Raw genomic sequence first — 18423 nt, forward strand, 5'->3', positions numbered from 1 at the left:
GAGCATCGACATCCGCTTAACATTAGTGACAGAAAATATTAAAAGAAAAATTGGTCAATAATAAGAAACTCTAAATTTTAGACCATTATTTTATGATTGATTGATACTTTTTTACTCAGTTAGTTAATTATATATGCATTTGTATCAGTTACATCTGTGTACTGACATTCGAATGGATATATTCGGCTACGTGTCGGTCGCATATCAGTGGCACAGTATAATATGTGGGGTGCGGTGGGTGCAGATGCGCGCTGGTGGCGGTGCGTGGCGTCGTGTCGGGCTGCGTGCAGTCGTGGTCGGACTACGTGGTGAAGCCGGCGCTGTCGCTGGCGTTCAACGCGGCGGTGCGCCCCGTGCTGGTGTTCGTGGGCCACGTGGTGCGCGCGGCGCGGGGCGCGCTGCGTCCGGCCGCGCTGGCGCTGGGCGACGCACTGGAGCCCGCGGCGCGGCTGGTGGCGGCGCTGCGCCTCGTGCACGTCCACCTCCACCCGCCGCCCGCCTGCGCCTGCGCGCGCACGCTGTGACGCGGCTGGTGGCGGCGCTGCGCCTCGTGCACGTCCACCTCCACCCGCCGCCCGCCTGCGCCTGCGCGCGCACGCTGTGACGCGGCTGGTGGCGGCGCTGCGCCTCGTGCACGTCCACCTCCACCCGCCGCCCGCCTGCGCCTGCGCGCGCACGCTGTGACGCGGCTGGTGGCGGCGCTGCGCCTCGTGCACGTCCACCTCCACCCGCCGCCCGCCTGCGCCTGCGCGCGCACGCTGTGACGCGGCTGGTGGCGGCGCTGCGCCTCGTGCACGTCCACCTCCACCCGCCGCCCGCCTGCGCCTGCGCGCGCACGCTGTGACGCGGCTGGTGGCGGCGCTGCGCCTCGTGCACGTCCACCTCCACCCGCCGCCCGCCTGCGCCTGCGCGCGCACGCTGTGACGCGGCTGGTGGCGGCGCTGCGCCTCGTGCACGTCCACCTCCACCCGCCGCCCGCCTGCGCCTGCGCGCGCACGCTGTGACGCGGCTGGTGGCGGCGCTGCGCCTCGTGCACGTCCACCTCCACCCGCCGCCCGCCTGCGCCTGCGCGCGCACGCTGTGACGCGGCTGGTGGCGGCGCTGCGCCTCGTGCACGTCCACCTCCACCCGCCGCCCGCCTGCGCCTGCGCGCGCACGCTGTGACGCGGCTGGTGGCGGCGCTGCGCCTCGAGCTGCACCCGCCGCCCGCCTGCGCCTGCGCGCGCGCTGTGACGCGGCTGGTGGCGGCGCTGCGCCTCGTGCACGTCCACCTCCACCCGCCGCCCGCCTGCGCCTGCGCGCGCACGCTGTGACGCGGCTGGTGGCGGCGCTGCGCCTCGTGCACGTCCACCTCCACCCGCCGCCCGCCTGCGCCTGCGCGCGCACGCTGTGACGCGGCTGGTGGCGGCGCTGCGCCTCGTGCACGTCCACCTCCACCCGCCGCCCGCCTGCGCCTGCGCGCGCACGCTGTGACGCGGCTGGTGGCGGCGCTGCGCCTCGTGCACGTCCACCTCCACCCGCCGCCCGCCTGCGCCTGCGCGCGCACGCTGTGACGCGGCTGGTGGCGGCGCTGCGCCTCGTGCACGTCCACCTCCACCCGCCGCCTGCGCCTGCGCGCGCACGCTGTGACGCGCGTATATTGTTTGTTTCTGTACTTTACTAATTAAAACTACAAGACTGTAATTTCTTTTGAAGACTTTCATTTACTATACATTGCAATGTACTGTACCTATATATATATATAATAATATGCTATACGAGGTATTACTTGAACGTTAAACCTCATATGCTCTATATACATATAACGAACGGATCAAACGGATGTTTCCCCGTCCTATGGAAACTAGCACATATCACCCCAATACACAAAAAGGAAGATCTAAACGATATTAGTAACTACAGGCCAATTTCAATACTCTCAGCCATACCCAAACTTTTCGAATCCCTCATCCAGAAAACAATATACTTTCACCTTAAACACACCATAGATCCCCATCAACACGGTTTTCTGCCAGGAAAATCTACAACAACCAATTTACTAAGTTACACAAACGATATTTTACTTGCGCTTGAGGAGGGTTATGAGGTACACGCAATTTACACTGACTTTAGCAAGGCTTTTGATGTCGTGAACTACGATATACTCATTAATAAATTAGAACACGCTGGTATCTGTGGGTCTTTGTTGAGGTGGTGCGATTCCTACCTAAGAAACCGTTCGCAACTCGTTATGCTACGCGGATTCAAGTCTAAATCAAGAGTAGTACCTTCAGGCGTTCCTCAAGGCTCCCATTTGGGTCCTTTGTTCTTTTTGATTTTCGTTAATGATCTTAGTGAATGCATTACGTCACAATATAAGCTTTACGCTGACGATCTTAAAATCTATAGAATCATTAAATCGGTGGACGATATCAAATGCCTACAAAACGACATTAATGCTGTCTCTGATTGGTGTACTTGCAATAACATGGTTCTCAACGTATCTAAATGTGCACATATCAAATTTTCGCGAAAAAGAAAGCCAATAGAAGCCTTTTATAACATTAATGGCGTTCAACTTAAAGAAGTATCTCAGCTGAATGACTTGGGAGTGATACTAGACAAAAAACTAGACTACCGCGAACATATAAGTGCAATAGTAACTAGAGATATTAAACTTACAGGTTTTATAATACGACAAAATAATTTTTTCAAATGCTCTGAAATAGCCATTCTGCTTTATAATAGTTTTGTACGGAGTATTCTTGAATATTGTAGCCCCGTTTGGATCCTAACTACCAGGTTCACAATGTGAGATTAGAGAAAGTACAAAAAAGAATTCTTTACCATCTTGCTTTTTCGGATAATCAATGTAAACATCTTACCTCGTATAATTCTAGACTCAAATATTATGGAATTATATCCCTTTCAAGACGTCGGGAAACATCTGAATTGGTACTTTTATATAAAATCTTACACGGAATAGTCGAGTGCCCTGATATTCTACAAAATATTGGTATATTAGTTCCACGATCATGTAGCAGACTGCTTAATAGAAAAACTTTTAATCTCCCCAAGTGTAGAACTAACTATGGCAAATACTCCCCGGTATATCGAATGTGTGAGAATTATAATAATGTCAGACACATATTTGATATTTTCGGTGCATCAGTCAGTAATATTAAACGGACATTAAATTGTAATTTTCTTGAAATACAAGAAAGCTTTATAAAATAATTCTCTATTAATGCAAATTATTATTGTATAGTGTCATTTTGTGTGTGTAAAAATTAAGTTATGCATGCTGTGTCTACATCTAGAAGGATGTGTTACTTAAATAGTTTGTTTTATGTGTATTAAGTTATGTACTATGTAAGACATCCAGTTTTGTAGACCTAATAAAAAAAAAAAAAATAACGAAGTAGTAGTAACATCGAATCGACTCTAAAAAATACGAATTTCTTATCATCTATCAAAGAATGCTACAGCTCACAAGACGGGAAATGTAATCATTGCGAGAACATTACCACGGGTGTCACAGTGTGTAATCATCATCACCATCACATACCATGTCCTATTAACCTTCACGCAGTTCCCACTGAAAACCATCGTGAGAAATTTCTGGTGAATATATAATGATGGACTACCTGACCTCACCTTATGCTCTGGTGCCCCGTCAGCGTAAACTCCATTCCATTATCATCCATAAGAAAATGTACAGTACCTGTTAACCATTCTGTTGTTTGTTCGGTTACAATTCAACTATTTATTATATATATATTATTTCCATTGTATCAATATTCAAACGTCTATCAGAAACGTATGCCCGATCCGGCTCGAAGGACCATGCAAAACATTCAAGTACCAAGAATACTATAAACCAAACACTTGTGTCTGTATATACGGTTTATTGGTCGTTTACGATACGGTACGGTTAGGTCGACAGAACCGTACGTAATTCTAACATTTATTCAAAACATAACAACACCCCAACTGTTTTTGCACAAAATGAAAACACGCTAGTGTTTTACTTTTATAACAGCATCATCATCATCATCATCAACACCATCTAGAATTAAACTTGCGTTACACTTCTAACACTCTTTAAACAATTATTATTTTTTATGGATTTTTTTCCTCCTCCAAATTACCTCAGCTAAGTTGCTAGTTAAACATGTCTTTATGGTGAAAACGAATGCTGATTCCAATATTATAGTCGCGGGTCTCCCTACGATATCGCCGGATGTAATAGGACCTCTGCTTTATGCGTTGTACTCGTAAACTAGTAACTGTGAAACTGCTGATGGTTTCTACTCTACTTTGATCATTACTTAGATATAACAGTTGTCGGGTGTAATTACATAGCGGATCATATCATCGAGTAAACCACATAAGACAAATTTAATTTCAGCATCCTGGTTCAGATTTGTTTCTTCTTTGTACTCTGTAATTTGGCAGCCGTAAATCGTTCTCGAGGACGAATGAAAGGGGTTCGGTAGAAAAAAAAATATATGGGGTCGACTTAATGCCACCCGCACAAGTCTCTAGGTTTAGTAGGTAAGTTTAGGAATTATGCATACAGTATGTACCCGGTACTGCTGCACGTAATCAATACTAGGTACACAGTGTATTAAATAAAATACAGATATTAATGAGTCGATACAGTCGATTATGTAATACATTTCTTCAACATCAATACATTTCCATCTCTCTACATAACATCAACACGCGCGGCGGTTCACGATTTTCCGTAAGATGATTCCTTCGATGGAAGGAGCAAGATGGACCGGCGTGCGGCGGGCGGCTCATTGCCTGGCGTCGGGCGGGCGCGGGGGTGCGGCGGGCGCGGCGGGGGCGGGGGCGGGGGCGGCGGCGGCGGCGGCGGCGGCCAGGTGCGTCACGAGCACGTGCGCGGGGCGCGCGGCCGCGGCGGGGGCCGTGGCGGGGTGTGCGGGGTGCGCGGGGGGCGCGCGCCGCGGCAGCTGCTGCAGCTGCAGCGCACGTAGCGCCGCGCCGCCTACTTCCGCGCCGGCCTGCGGGCACGAACAATCCATCGATAAACAAAAAATATGAAATAAATTGTATTCCAATTCAAAATATCGTTATTCATGTAGGTCTATACAGACTCTTATGATATGTCAAATCTACCGTCAGTTCATTCCGAACTGACGACTCCGATTTCGAGATGACGAGCAGTTCTACTCTTCTTCTTCCAGAAACTAAGCTTATTCTTTCCAAATAAATGTTGTACATGTTTATACAATACAATATATTAGTATAGATTTATTTTTAATTGAAATTTGAAAGAATAGAGTCACCAGCATACACTATTAGACAAGCAAATTGTCTAATCAATGTTAATAACCCGAACAGAACAGTGGGGCACAAGCAGCATCCGATCACGAGTATGATGGATGAGCCAGTCATCATTGCACTTAATCATATCAGAGGGAGCACACTGATCATTTCTATTTCAAGGTAATATTTCTGCAATTATATGGTAACGTGATGTCCATATTTGTTTATAAATGATTTTAATTAAATAGTCAAGTCGTTGAAATCCCTTTAATATTTTTCTGTGAGTGACACAAGTTAATTTTTTAAAGAGTTTCGACTTCGAAGTACCGTCCGACTGTACACGTTATAGAACTAAACACAAACATCGACGACTACTGACCTGAGTGTGCGGCACGCTCGCGTGATGTAATATTTTGAGGTGGTGTCGGGTCGCCAGCGCCTGCTGCTGCCGGTAGAGGAGCGGCGCCGCGCCGGTCACCGTGGCGACGGCCACCGGCGCCGCCAGGCGAGGCTTGTCGGCCGCGGGGGCGGGGGAGGGGGCGCCGGGGGCGGCGGCGGGCGCGCGCGGCCGGCGGCTCGCGTCCGCTTTGGGGAGCGGCGCCGCATGCGTGGCCACCACGATGCGCTGGGGCGCGGGGGCGGCGGCGGCGGCGGCGGAGGCGGCGGGCGGGGGCGCGCCGGCCTTCAGCTTCTCCTTGGCGATGCGCTCGGCGCGGCGCGAGGCGACCTCCATGGGCGTGGGCGGCGCGTCGTAGTCGATGCCGTGGTCGGCGAGCAGCGCGGCGTGCTTGGGGTTGGCGTGGGGCGGGTCCTCGAGGCGGCGCTTGGGCGCGTCGCGGCGGCGCTCGGCGGCGTGGAGGAGGGCGTCGAGGCGCGGGAGGGGCGGGCGCGGCGCGTCGTCGTCGTGGCGGCGGCGCGCGGCGGCGCGGCGGTGCTTGCGGCGCGCGCGCTCGGGGTCGGCGAGCGCGTCGTGGCGGTCGCGCGCGGCGCGCGGCGAGCGGTAGGCGCGCGCGACGTCGGCCAGCGCGTCCGCGACCCAGTCCCAGTTGGGCGCGCGCGCGGCGGGCGGCTCGGGCGGCAGGCGCTGCAGGCGCAGCGCGCGGCGCAGGGCGGCGTCGTCGGCGGCGGGCCAGTCGAGCGGCGCGGGCGGCGCGGCGGCGGGCGGGCGCGCGCGCGGCCGCGGCCGGGCGCCGCCGCGCTCGAACAGCGAGGGCGGCGCGAGGGGCGCGCGGGGCGGCGGGCGGCGGCGCGGGGAGCGGGGCGCGCGCGGCTCGCGGCGGCACACGCCCGGCAGCAGCGCCTCGTCGGCGGCGCCGCGCCGGTACAGCGCGCGCGCCCAGCTCTCGCAGTACACGTCGCCGTCGCCCGAGGGCGGCGTGGGCGGGCACCACATCTGCGGCGGGAGGAATCGTCAGTGCCCGTCAGACCCTGTGGGGTGCTGCGGATCGCGCTGCGGCCGCCCGGTCGGATACTCACCGGCATCGTCTCGCCGTCTCCCGTGTCGCTCACCCACACCTGGGAAGATAATGAACGATGAACTCTACGCGTATTAAGTTAACCCGTCGATCCGATATAGAATCTCTTATTATCTATCACTTTGATACTCACAATTAATTTCGAGAGCGTCGTCGCCTAGCCGTTTACTACACTCTACTTACACCCGTAAAGGACGTATGCGTTCAAATTTGAATATCAAAAATTAATCAGAGACAAAGGGAAAATCTCCCCCGCTATGTTGGTTTCAGTTGTACCCTGTGAACGTGAGAGTTCGTCACGTCCAGAGTCGCGTACACCACACGTACAAATGACGATACCACCACCTTTGATAACAGTCGTGACCACTGACGTCTCTATGACCGGCCACGTTTAGACCAGAGTCGCAGATACGTGTAGCTTAATTTGTGACTCTCAAACTTTTTCGTAGACGACCGTTCCCGGACAAGTGGATGACTCTTCAAATAGGAGCTACGAAACCAGACAAGATTTCTTTGTGGGTGGTGTAGTGTAACAATAACTAGTAACACTCACTTCGTTTATTGAAACTTTCTAACCTCGTTACCTAAGATCACATATATTCAGTGCAACCTGACCACCGCTACAGCTAGCGTACCTAGCGACTACCTTCTCTATTGTTGATCAATTTCTACTAACTGTTGTAATGTGTTTCGCCTTTGAACGAGACAATTGAAGAGTTCGGATATATGTAGTTTGGAAGCATAGTGTTGACTGTTCGGCGACCAACTGCGACGCTGAGTTCAACAGTGGCCTTCAAATATTAGTTGTTACTGTTGGATGGTATGTCTGCGTGTACGGGCAATAGGACGCGTTCTTTACGTACCAACCGATACTAACTACTGTTTCTGAATACACTAACTAGATGTGCCATTTATAATCAGTTTCTATAATACAAGAGGCTACTATTATTATTGTTATTACGCCACGCGTGCAGTCATTGATAATGGCGCCATTTGATTGATGTTTCATAAAATGCAAACTAGATATTAGTTTGTGATCAGTGTGAGGATTGTTTAAAAGTTTCGTAAACTCATTAAAGTATCTGCATTGCAGTTACAGTTTTCATAATTACAAACTCAGTAAAGTTCTCGTTATTGTTCTTTAGAGTTCTCTCAAGCAACATTTACTATTTATTTTTTACTAATAGTGTGTTGATATCAATAGTATGTTAAAAGGTTCAGGATCATGTCTCAGGTGAGCTAACGTGTATCATAATATCGTCATAACGTCTCGGTCGCTTCGCCGGTGCGGACCGCTCGTACACGCGGCGGGGTGGTGGGAGGGGAGCGGGGGTGGAGCGGGAGGGGGGGGGGGGGAGGGGAGGAGGAGGGTATCGGCGCTCGGCCCCGCCCGTAAATGCTTGCCGATCTTACATCCCTGACGTTCGGGCCGACGGCTCGCGGGAGGCTCGCGGGGGCTCGAGGCCCACAGACGGTGAGAGTCAAGCATTTACGGACGAGAACGAGCGGCTCCGTCGAACGTCAGGAATATAAAAACGCAGATGTAGCATCGAATCATTTATTGAGGTCCCCAGGGCTGGGGCGGGGCCGGGGCCGGGGCCGGGGCCGGGGGCGGGCCCGCGCGCCGGCCGCGAGCCACCCGTCCAGCGTGCCGTTGCGCAGCGCGCGCCGCCGCGCCGCGCCCGCGTCCAGCGTCCACAGGTCGATGTGCACCCCGCCGCGGGAGCGCGTGCGCGGCGGCGGCGACGGCGGCGGCGACGGGGGCGGGGGCGGCGACGGGGGCGGGGGCGGGGGCGGGGGCGCGGGCGGCGGCGGCGGCGCCCGTCGGCGGCCACGCACCTTGCCGCGCGCCTCGTCCCGCGCGTACGTCAGCTCGGGCTCCGCTGGCCGCTCGTCTCGCAGCTGTCGCCGCGCGTCCTCCCACTCGCGCAGCTGCCGCCGCATCTCTCCGAGCGCGGCGCGCTCCGCCTCGCCGGCCGCGTCGCTGCTCTCCACCAGCCGCATCGCGTACTTCTCTATCGGCGTGAGCTGCGGACCGAGGGGGCGGCGGTGAGTGCGGGACGTCGACGGGCGGCGTAGGGCGGGAGAGGGAACGGGGGCTGCGCGCACCTGCTTCATGAGCGCGGCGAGGTCGCCGGCGTCCTTGTCCGCGGCGGCGTCGGCGGGGGTGGGGGCGGGGGCGGGCTCGTCGTCGAGGGGCAGCGTCTCGTCGAACTCCGCGAGGTCCCCCTGCGCCTCGGTGCGGGCGGCGGCGGCGGCGGCCGCGTCCGCCTCGTCCTCGGCGGCGGCCAGCGCGGTCTCCAGCTCGCCGCCGTCGGCCGCGTCTGTTTCGTTGTCGCCGGCCGCCGTGCCGCCGCCGCCGCCGCCGCCGCCGCCGCCGCCGCCGCCGCCGCCGCCGCCGCCGCCGCCGCCGCCGCCGCCGCCGCCGCCGCCGCCGCCGCCGCCGCCGCCGCCGCCGCCGCCGCCGCCGCCGCCGCCGCCGCCGCTCTCCGCCTCCGCGTCCGCGTCAAATAGTTCCTTGATATTAGACTGCAAGGACGATAATTTTTTACAATTCAGTATTTTTTGTTTGAAATAGAGCTACTACACATAAAATTATATTATCAACTTAAATTACGCTTTAATAACTATCCAAATAGACATAAAATTAATTAATATATTATTTGACAAAGAAGTTCGAGATTCACATTGTATGCAGCGATACATTCTCTTTTACAGCTATACCTGAGTTCACAAATGATTTTTTTCCTTCTTAATAATATAATAATCTTATTAATAATAGTTAAGAATCTCATTGGAGCTATTAATAATAAACGATGGTGCAGGTGTATGAGTGTGGGCGCGGACTCACCGCTCGCAGGTAGGAGGTGGTGAAGTGGCCGCCCTCGATGGCGAGGTGTCCGAGCGCGCGCTTCTGGTCGGCCTTGCGCAGGATGTTCTCCTCGACGGTGGCGGCGGTGACGAGCCGGTACACGTGCACGTCGCGCGTCTGCCCGATGCGGTGGCAGCGGTCCTGCGCCTGCGCGTCCATGGTGGGGTTCCAGTCCGAGTCGTAGAACACCACCGAGTCGGCGCCGGTGAGGTTGAGGCCGACGCCGCCGCTGCGCGTCGACAGGATGAACGCGAAGATGCGCGCGTCCGAGTTGAACCGGTCCACGAGCGGCTGGCGCAGGTCCACGCGCGTGCTGCCGTCCAGCCGCAGGTACGTGTGCCCGTGCATCGACAGGAACGCCTCCAGCACGTCCAGCACGCGCGTCATCTGCGTGAAGATCAGCACGCGGTGCCCGCCTGCGCGCAACCGCCGCAGCAGCCCGTCCAGAGTCTGCAGCTTGCCTGTCGCCGAAAGGGGGTCAAAGGTCACGGTCACGGGCAAAGAACGACCGAAATGAAAATAAAAGCTATAGCGTCGAAGCGTCACCGACCGCAGTCGTACTGCAGGAGGCGCGGGTGCGGGAAGGCGACGGCCTGCCGCTCTGCGGGCGCGTGCAGCAGCGCGAGCAGGTCCCCGGCGGCGCGGGCGGCGGCGCCGCAGTCGGCGGCGGCGGCGGCGCGGCGCCAGGCCCGCGCCCCGCGCCCCGCGCCCGCCTCCAGCCGCGGGCCCGCCGCGCGCGCCGCCCGCCAGCACACGCTGAACCTGCGACAACACCCACGCACATACACACACGCACCACATTCACTAACACCGTCGCGCGACTATAAGTAGCGGCGTTTACACGACACGCCTCATGCCCGACAGAGTGCTTTAGTAAGTTTAAAAAAAGGTCTTGTGTTTCAGAACTGGGACAATATATTTTTCTAAAGCGTTGTCTGGTACTTCATTCCATTTAAAAATGCTTGTTAAATGGTCTGCAAATAAATCCACTTTGTCCTGGTATATTCTGTTTCCGTTATTCCATTTTTATTGAAAACTTTGGTGTTAGGTCTAAAGAGTTATAGACTAACATTGAAAGAAATTCACAGATGGCTTTGTTAAGCATGGCTCAATGTTGTGGCTCAATTGGTAAATATGTTCACACATGATGCAAAAAGAGGACTAAGAAGACTGACGTAACGGTAACAAGTAGTTCTTTGCTAGCATAAATGCGAGATTTTTTATTTATTGATGGACAAATGAATAAAATGTAATAAAGAAAAATAATTCGCGATAAGTATTAGTTCCAAAGAAAATATTAGTAAGATATATCATGCATCAGGTCGTCTGTCTCGTCTGTTAGGATACGATACGGCCGTAGTGCGGCGCTCACCTGTCGATGGTGTCGTGGAGGCGCGCGAGCAGCGTCGCCAGGTCGGGCGGCGGCACGGGCTCGGTGGGCGCCCGCACGGCGGCGCGCAGGTCGGCGCCGTACAGCGGCAGGCGCCAGCAGCGCCGCTCGTTGACGGCCGCCAGCCGGCGCAGGGCCGCGCGGCGCCGCGCCGCCAGCCGGCGCGCGGCCTGCGAGGCGGGCGGCGGCGGGGGCGCGGGCGGGGCGGCGGCGGGCGCGGGCGCGGGCGCGGCGGGCGCGGGGCGCGGCGCGGGGCGCGGGCGCGGCGGGCGCGGCGGGCGGCGGCGCGGCGCGCGGCACGAGCCGCAGGTGCAGGCGCAGCGCGGCGGGCGGGGGGCGCGGCGCGGCGGCGGCGCGGGCGGCGGCGTCCTCGAGGAGGCGGCGCGGGGGCCGCAGGTGGCGGGCGCGGTGCGCGGCGAAGGCGCCGGCGGCGGAGGCCTCGAGCGAGGCGAGGTCGCCGCCGAGGCGCGCGGCGCGGCGCGCGCGGCCGGCCACGCCCGCGAGCAGCGCCAGCGCGGGCACGCGGTACGCGAGCGGCGCCAGCTGCAGCGGCGACGACACCGGCCGCGGCTCGAACAGGTCCGGGTGGTTGCACACCTTGCGCAGCTGCATCAGCACGTTGATCACGCTCAGCAGGTTGCCGGACGCGAGGCTCTCCTTGGTCCTGTCGACGGAACGACACCCGCGACCTTATAATAAATATTGTCACGAAAGCTACACGAAGCACTCGGTTTTTTACTGCTCGACTGGTGTCTTTTTCGGCGAGCAAAAACCTTAAAAATATGATACTACACGTTTTGTATACAGTTGAAACCCTAGGTAAACCTACGTGCTACGTTTCGAAGATATTTAAAACGACCTACAAATTACGAAATCCGTATAATATACTTTAAGTTTTGCAAAAATACACCAATTTCTGCAGCTTAAGGAGCATATAATCTATTATTGAACTCCAACTAACGAATAATGATTTATACAGTTTGTATAAATTCATTATTCGTTACTTGTTCTTATACTAATTTTAGTGGTGTCGAATTTTTTTTTATTTTTTTCTTATCTATCTGCGATTAGCCAATTAGCTTTTATCAGATTTTATAACATTCGTTATCTGTCGTTTTGAGTTACCACATCCTGTAATGTGGTCCTCCTTTTATATACATCTGTATCTGTTACTTTCGAAGACGAGTATTCTTCTGCCTTATGTGGAGATAACGTCTTTAATTTGTCTCGAAGGATTTTAGTCTAGGGTGTTGTCGAATTGAACTAAATTAATCTGTTGTTATTTGTGATAGACTGTTAGTAGTTTAGTGTGGTCTTCTATTGATTCAAATCGTATATAGTTAGCCTCCGTTTAGCTATACTACATGAATGTATGTGCGTACGTACTTGGCGCGCGCCATGAAGTCGTCGTAGAGGCAGCGCTGGCGGCGCGCGAGCCTGCAGAGCAGCACGTGGTCGTACTTGCGCGGCATCTGGCGCTCGACGTGCGCCTTGAGCCGCCGCAGCAGGAAGGGCCGCAGCACCTCGTGCAGGCGCCGCACCAGCGCCTCGTTGTGGCGCGCGCCCTCCGCCATGTCCGCCACCGACCCGAACCACTCGCGGAACTCCGAGTGCGACGCGAACACGTCCGGCATCAGGAAGTGCATCAGCGACCACAGCTCCAGCAGGCTGTTCTGCAGCGGCGTGCCCGTCAGCAGCAGCCGCCTGCGCACCCGCACGCTCGCATCACTACGTGTCTTTTGGTCGATAGGTGCCATTGACCAGTGAACAGATCGACAGTACCGCGGACGTCACGCGATAACGTGACACGGACGTCTGTAGGTCTGTTCATATTTTATATATAGTCGACAGTCACCGCTTACCATCAGGCGGGCCGTCAGTTTGTTTCCCATTTCGATTGTTCAAAAGAAGTTACTATAAACTTAATAAACTTTCCATTCATAAACTTCAAGTTGTATCAATGAAAATATAATAAATTAGAGAATTCACTCACCTCTCTGTTTGGAAATTTAACAACATCTGCCACCTTTGTGATTTAAAGTTTTTGATATTCTGAGCTTCATCGAGTATGAGATATTTCCATCGTTTCCTACGAAAACTTTGATGGTCCTGCACTACGAGTTTGTATGAAGTTATGCACACGTGAAACGAGTTCACTTTAGTCCAGCCGACACGCTTGAGCTTGCGCTCCTTTATGGTGCCGTAGTAGGTGAGCAGCTTGAAGGCGGGGCACCACTTCTTGAACTCCATCTCCCAGTTGAGCACGACGGAGGTGGGCGCCACCACCAGGTGCGGGCCCCAGTCGTGCCGCTCGAGCGCCAGGTGCGCCAGCAGCGCGATGGTCTGGATGGTCTTCCCGAGGCCCATCTCGTCGGCGAGGATGCCGTTGAGGCCGCGCGCGTGCATGGTGGCCAGCCAGTGCAGCCCCACGTGCTGGTACTCGCGCAGCGTGTGGCGCAGCAGGCGCGGCACGGGCGTGCCCACGGCCGTCGACGACAGCGTGGTGCCCGTGGGCTGCAGCGACGCCGCCAGCGACGCCGCCGCCTCCACGCGCCGCTCGCCGCCCGCGCCCCCCGCCTCGCCGCCCGCCTCGCCCCCCGCGTCCGCCGCCACCAGCGCGTCCAGCGCGGGCTCGTCGGCGGCGCCGTCGTCGTCGTCGGCGTCGTCGTCGCTGTCGTCGGAGGCGTCCTCGTCGGCGTCCCCGTCCGCGTCCCCGTCGGCGTCGCCGCCGAGCGAGCCGGGCGAGGAGCGGTCGGCGTCGGAGGGCGGCGGGGAGTGCGCGGGCAGGTAGCCGGGCGGCAGCAGGTCCCCGAGGTCGAGGTGAGACTCCCGCTGCAGCGCGTCCAGCTCGGCGCGGTGGTCGGCGGCGTCGAGCCCGGCCTCGCGCTCGGCGGCGGCGATGGTCTCCTCGTCGTCGTCGGAGGCGCCGCGCGGCTCGAACTCGTCGTCGGAGGGCGGCGTGTCGGGCTGCGGGCGGCGCAGGTTGGCGGCCAGCTGCCGGGAGTAGCGCTCGGTGCGGTCCACGATGTAGCTCAGCTGCTCGTCCAGCGCCTCCTTGCGCGCGCGCTCCACGCGCCGCACGCGCTTCCACTCCACCAGCTGTACCGATTATACGCTCTTCGATTATCATTTCGTGGTACCCTACCACCTAGATTATACTCTATAATGAAAAACCTTGTTTACCTAAGTTTAAACTGTACAAAATATATATTGATTCTGTCAGGACACACAGACTTAGTACCTTTGTATAATGATTTAAAGCCTTGATTTTCCTTTAATAAATAAATAAATAAAAATAAATTGTGATAAAAAAAAAGAAACTAGAAAACGCCACTCACCTTTTCGACGTTGGACCAAAACGTTCTAATTTCTTTTGCAGCGAAGGCCGCGATCTTCCTCAACTGCAACTCCTGAGCTTTCTCCGCCTTCTGGGCCGCCGTCGCCTTGTCTTGGAAATATTTTTGGACGGCGCGGGCACACTGAACACATCGAAATATTTGTTAAACCGTTTGCGTCGAATCATAAAAAAAAACTACCAATCTAAACAGCACGAGCGTTTCTATCCGTCGGTCTACGAGATTCACCTTCTTCGCAGCCTGCTTCTTCCACTTCCGTTCGTGGGCGAAGTCCTGAGCGAGCCAGGCCATCTCCTCTAGGAGGTAGTCCCAGTGCGTCTTGGGGCGCGGCGGCTCCATGACCCGCGGCAGGCGGCGCTCGGTCCAGAGCCCGGCGCGCGTCAGCTCGGCCACGCGCGACGCCACGTACGCCTCCTGCTTGGCCTTCTCCACCATCTCGTCGGCGGCGGCGGCGGCAGCGGAGGGGGGCGCGGGCGCGGTGGCGGGGGCGGCGGGGGCGGGGTCGGGGGCGGCGGGAGCGTGGGCGGGGGGCGCGGGGGGCGCGGGCGGGGGCGCGGGCGCGGGGCGGCGCGCGTCCAGGAAGGCGAGCAGCTGCGGCGCGGGCGGCCGCTTGCGCCACGCTAGGTAATCCATCATGTTGCCACCCGCCTGAAGAAAGTACAGCTCGCTCAGGTGTTCTGTTATCCTAAAATAAAAAAAAAAACTAAATTTCCTAACTTGTCGCCTTCCTTTAAACAGGAGACAAAGGAGCTTGCGGCTCACCTGATAGTGAGTGATTACCGCCGCCCATGAGCAACACCAGGGGAATCGCAAGTACGTTGTTGGCCTTTTAAAAAGGAATAAGCACTTTTCTTGAAAATTACGATATCGCACCGGTTCAGAAATGCCATTGCTGGAAGGATTCACTATTGAGTGTAGTGTTGTCTACACTATTTAAATAAAATTAAACGAGGAGGTCGCCGATCTGCTTTGTAAAATCGTACATGTAAGTGTGCAATATGGACTTCACATAAATTGAAGTGTCCCGCTCTATACTGTGTGCTTCCAGCGTCTATTTTTTTTTGGCTACGTGACCCGTCAGAAACAGGATATTTTGGAAAAATGTATAATGGTGGGTCACATGGACAAAATAAGAGGCAGAGCAGGGCACCTGCACGTTGGACTGATTCTGTTTGAGAATTCGTTCGTTCCGTCGGGGGTCCACTTGGCACAGGATAGAGATGCCTGGAGATTTGGTTGGAATAAGCATTCCTGGTGGTCACAACCCTCAGCCTTGAGGTATCGACAAAGAAGGAAGAAGAAGAATTTATTATGGTATTATTTCATCAATCTTTAATTGTTTTTACTTTTTTATCCTTCATATGCAGGACATATCGGCATTACATAATTTCTGCTCCATTTATTTTGAAGTCAACTACGACTGTGACCATTGTTCTCAAGAGAGCGGCCATATGAGAGCTACTCCGCATCTTCGAGCAACAAACAGACCCCGGGAACTCTCGACTCACCTTTCGCGTATGGATCTCTGACGCAAGGCCTCGCATTCAAGTATATGTTTGCGTAGCGCGTGCACTTCTTCACTGGATATCTTTGGTCTCTTCCGCGGCGGCTCTTCAATGCGCTCCAGCAGGCCCGCGCCGCCATTGACGGCGGCCCCGCCCCCGCCCCCGCCCCCCGCGCCCGCCCCGCCCCCCGCCCCTCCGCCGGCAGGAATCCCGACGCGTTCCACACCCTACGATTATAGTTTTTTTTATATATTAGACTAGATTTGACTGAGATGGACTGTAAAAAAGTTATCAGTCCCAGCTACTTAAACTGCCAAGCAGCTTGATAAGCTCTTTCAAAGTGTAGCAAGGTAGTTGACGCATTATGAGCGGGGTAGGTACTTGTACCCGATCCGAGGATTGCCACGTATTGCCGTTTAAAAGCGGGAAGTTATTAGTACCCGTTTAAAGTAATTTTAAGTGACACAAGGGAAATATATATATTTTTCCCTTGTGTGTGTTTGTGTTTATACGGGTATGTATTTATTAATACGGGTACAAATACGGGCCCCCCTCATAATGTGTAAATTACAGGATAAAAGACATAATTCTTAATCTTAGTCCATTAACATCTTAGTCCTACACTATGTCAATACAAAGTGTATGGCGGGTGTCACATGACAATGTTGATAACTGAGATACTCTTCATGTTCACATGCGAAGGCTACCACATACCATCAAATGGGCCATAACAATGTTTCACATGTTACACAATGTTACACATGTCTAAAAATATATATAATAATCTCCTTCACGAATTGAAAAGAATGACAATAATGAAAATTAAAAGCAAATTAAAATCAATTTTAATAAACAAATGTTATTACTGTATTACAGAGTTCTTAACAGTTGATCATTTCATGAATGTATAATATAATAATTTTATTTGATTATATGTGACTCTGTATAATTTGATTGTTCGATTTATTATATTATTTAATTTATTCATAAATTTATTGACATTGTAAAAATTATAACGCCTATTTATGAACTTAACTAATTACTCTAATGTACCTACCTGTACATAGTTATAATGTAATTGCAGTGCCCCTACGGGGTACACATGTCTTATATATTTTTTATTAATAATAGCTATAATGTACCATGTGAGAAGCAATAAATAAATAAATAAAAACATATTGTGTGCACAGACCAGTTCGGTTTAAGTGCTCAAAGTGAAAAATACATATAAGTGAAAGAAGAAATTAATAGTCTCTTGTTGCTACTGCCGCCCCGTAACATTTGAATATTCTCGGTATGGCAAGTTATACCAGAATATTCCCTGTTATGTGTGTGATTGTGGGTGGCAGAAAAATAAACTCCAGTAATTGAGTTTTTTCTATTGTCATAAAAGTAAATAATATTTGTATCTGAAGTATACAATGCCTTAAAATAGACTACATAAGAGTGATTTTGAAGTGATAGTTTTTTTTTTACTTTTATTATACAAGGATTTTTTTTAAATCATTTAGCATTTTTATTAATTTCATAATGTCCAAGTTAATAATTTATTATCCAGTATTCAACTCCAGGATGATAGTTTAAAATGTAGTACCACAGCTGGCTAATGGTCTAGTTTTTGATCCCACTATGGTTAACTTTCATAAACTGGGTACAGTAAACCACTAGATCCTGAACTAGACAAAATACATTAATTTGTCACCAGTTTTATTGTTATTCCTCATGGACTCATTCTATAGACAACATCCTAACAATTAAGTTAAAAATCTGAGTTACCTGAATTTTTGTAAAGATTTGTTGTAGTACATTAACCTGATATAAGATGGAGTTGTCGGTGATCGCCGGCTAGGGTCCTAACTAAGTTAATCCATAAAGAAATAAACAATTACCTCCGAGTTCTTACTAACCATGAGTCGTAGTGTTGGGCCGTGTGAGAGAGACGCTGCAGACTCATCACAATCGCTCATGTTGTGACATCGCGATTAATACATTTGGTCTTTCCGATATACAAATCGTAAACAATCACTACACCGCACTGCACAATTTTCATAATAATTTATTTTCCTTATTTATTTCTATTACATTCATAGGCAGAAAAACGCATCACTGTTTGAACTTTTTAAGTGCTTGAGGTCAGATTGATAGTCACAAATAGTCCATGAATTACAAAGTCGGAATCCACTGTAAACAAAATAATTAAAGACATACAATAGAGCGGCCATATTGAAATATTAACGATATCGTTTGCGGTGACGCTGAGAAGTATCACAAAATTAATCAAGATTTATTAGCATTTTTATTACACATCATGCTTTAACGAAGTATACTTAAAAAATACAATTAATTGCACTATCACTTTATTGCAATATTTTTGAAATGTTACTATTATTTAAGATAAATAATGAAAACGAACATCAAACTTAGTAGCCTTTTGTCAAATGTCGTGAATTAGAGGTGTTGCCAGTTATGTAAATTAAAAAAGGGGAAATTCGATTTTTAATATTATGGCAAGTAACTTCATTTTCCGATCTTTTTTATTTCTTTAATA

At 52.7% G+C, this 18423-nt stretch overlaps 1 protein-coding gene across 1 annotated transcript; it reads right to left on the minus strand.

Moving 5' to 3' along the window:
• Positions 1–301: 301 nt before the first annotated feature.
• On the minus strand, positions 302–18323 carry LOC131854140 (helicase domino). Its single transcript, XM_059205272.1, is given in 18 exon segments — positions 302–1610; positions 1984–2021; positions 4848–5012; positions 5657–6670; positions 6754–6792; positions 8592–8780; positions 8862–9076; positions 9221–9281; positions 9604–10085; positions 10175–10386; positions 10997–11268; positions 11270–11678; positions 12401–12718; positions 13008–14113; positions 14353–14493; positions 14599–15055; positions 15879–16102; positions 17783–18323. Coding segments are annotated over 18 exon segments (6711 nt in total). The 5' UTR covers positions 17843–18323.
• Positions 18324–18423: the final 100 nt, after the last annotated feature.

The sequence above is a fragment of the Achroia grisella genome, unplaced genomic scaffold, assembly GCF_030625045.1.
Source record: "Achroia grisella isolate CSIRO2021 unplaced genomic scaffold, CSIRO_AGI_Agris_v1 utg970, whole genome shotgun sequence".
NCBI lineage: Eukaryota > Metazoa > Arthropoda > Insecta > Lepidoptera > Pyralidae > Achroia > Achroia grisella.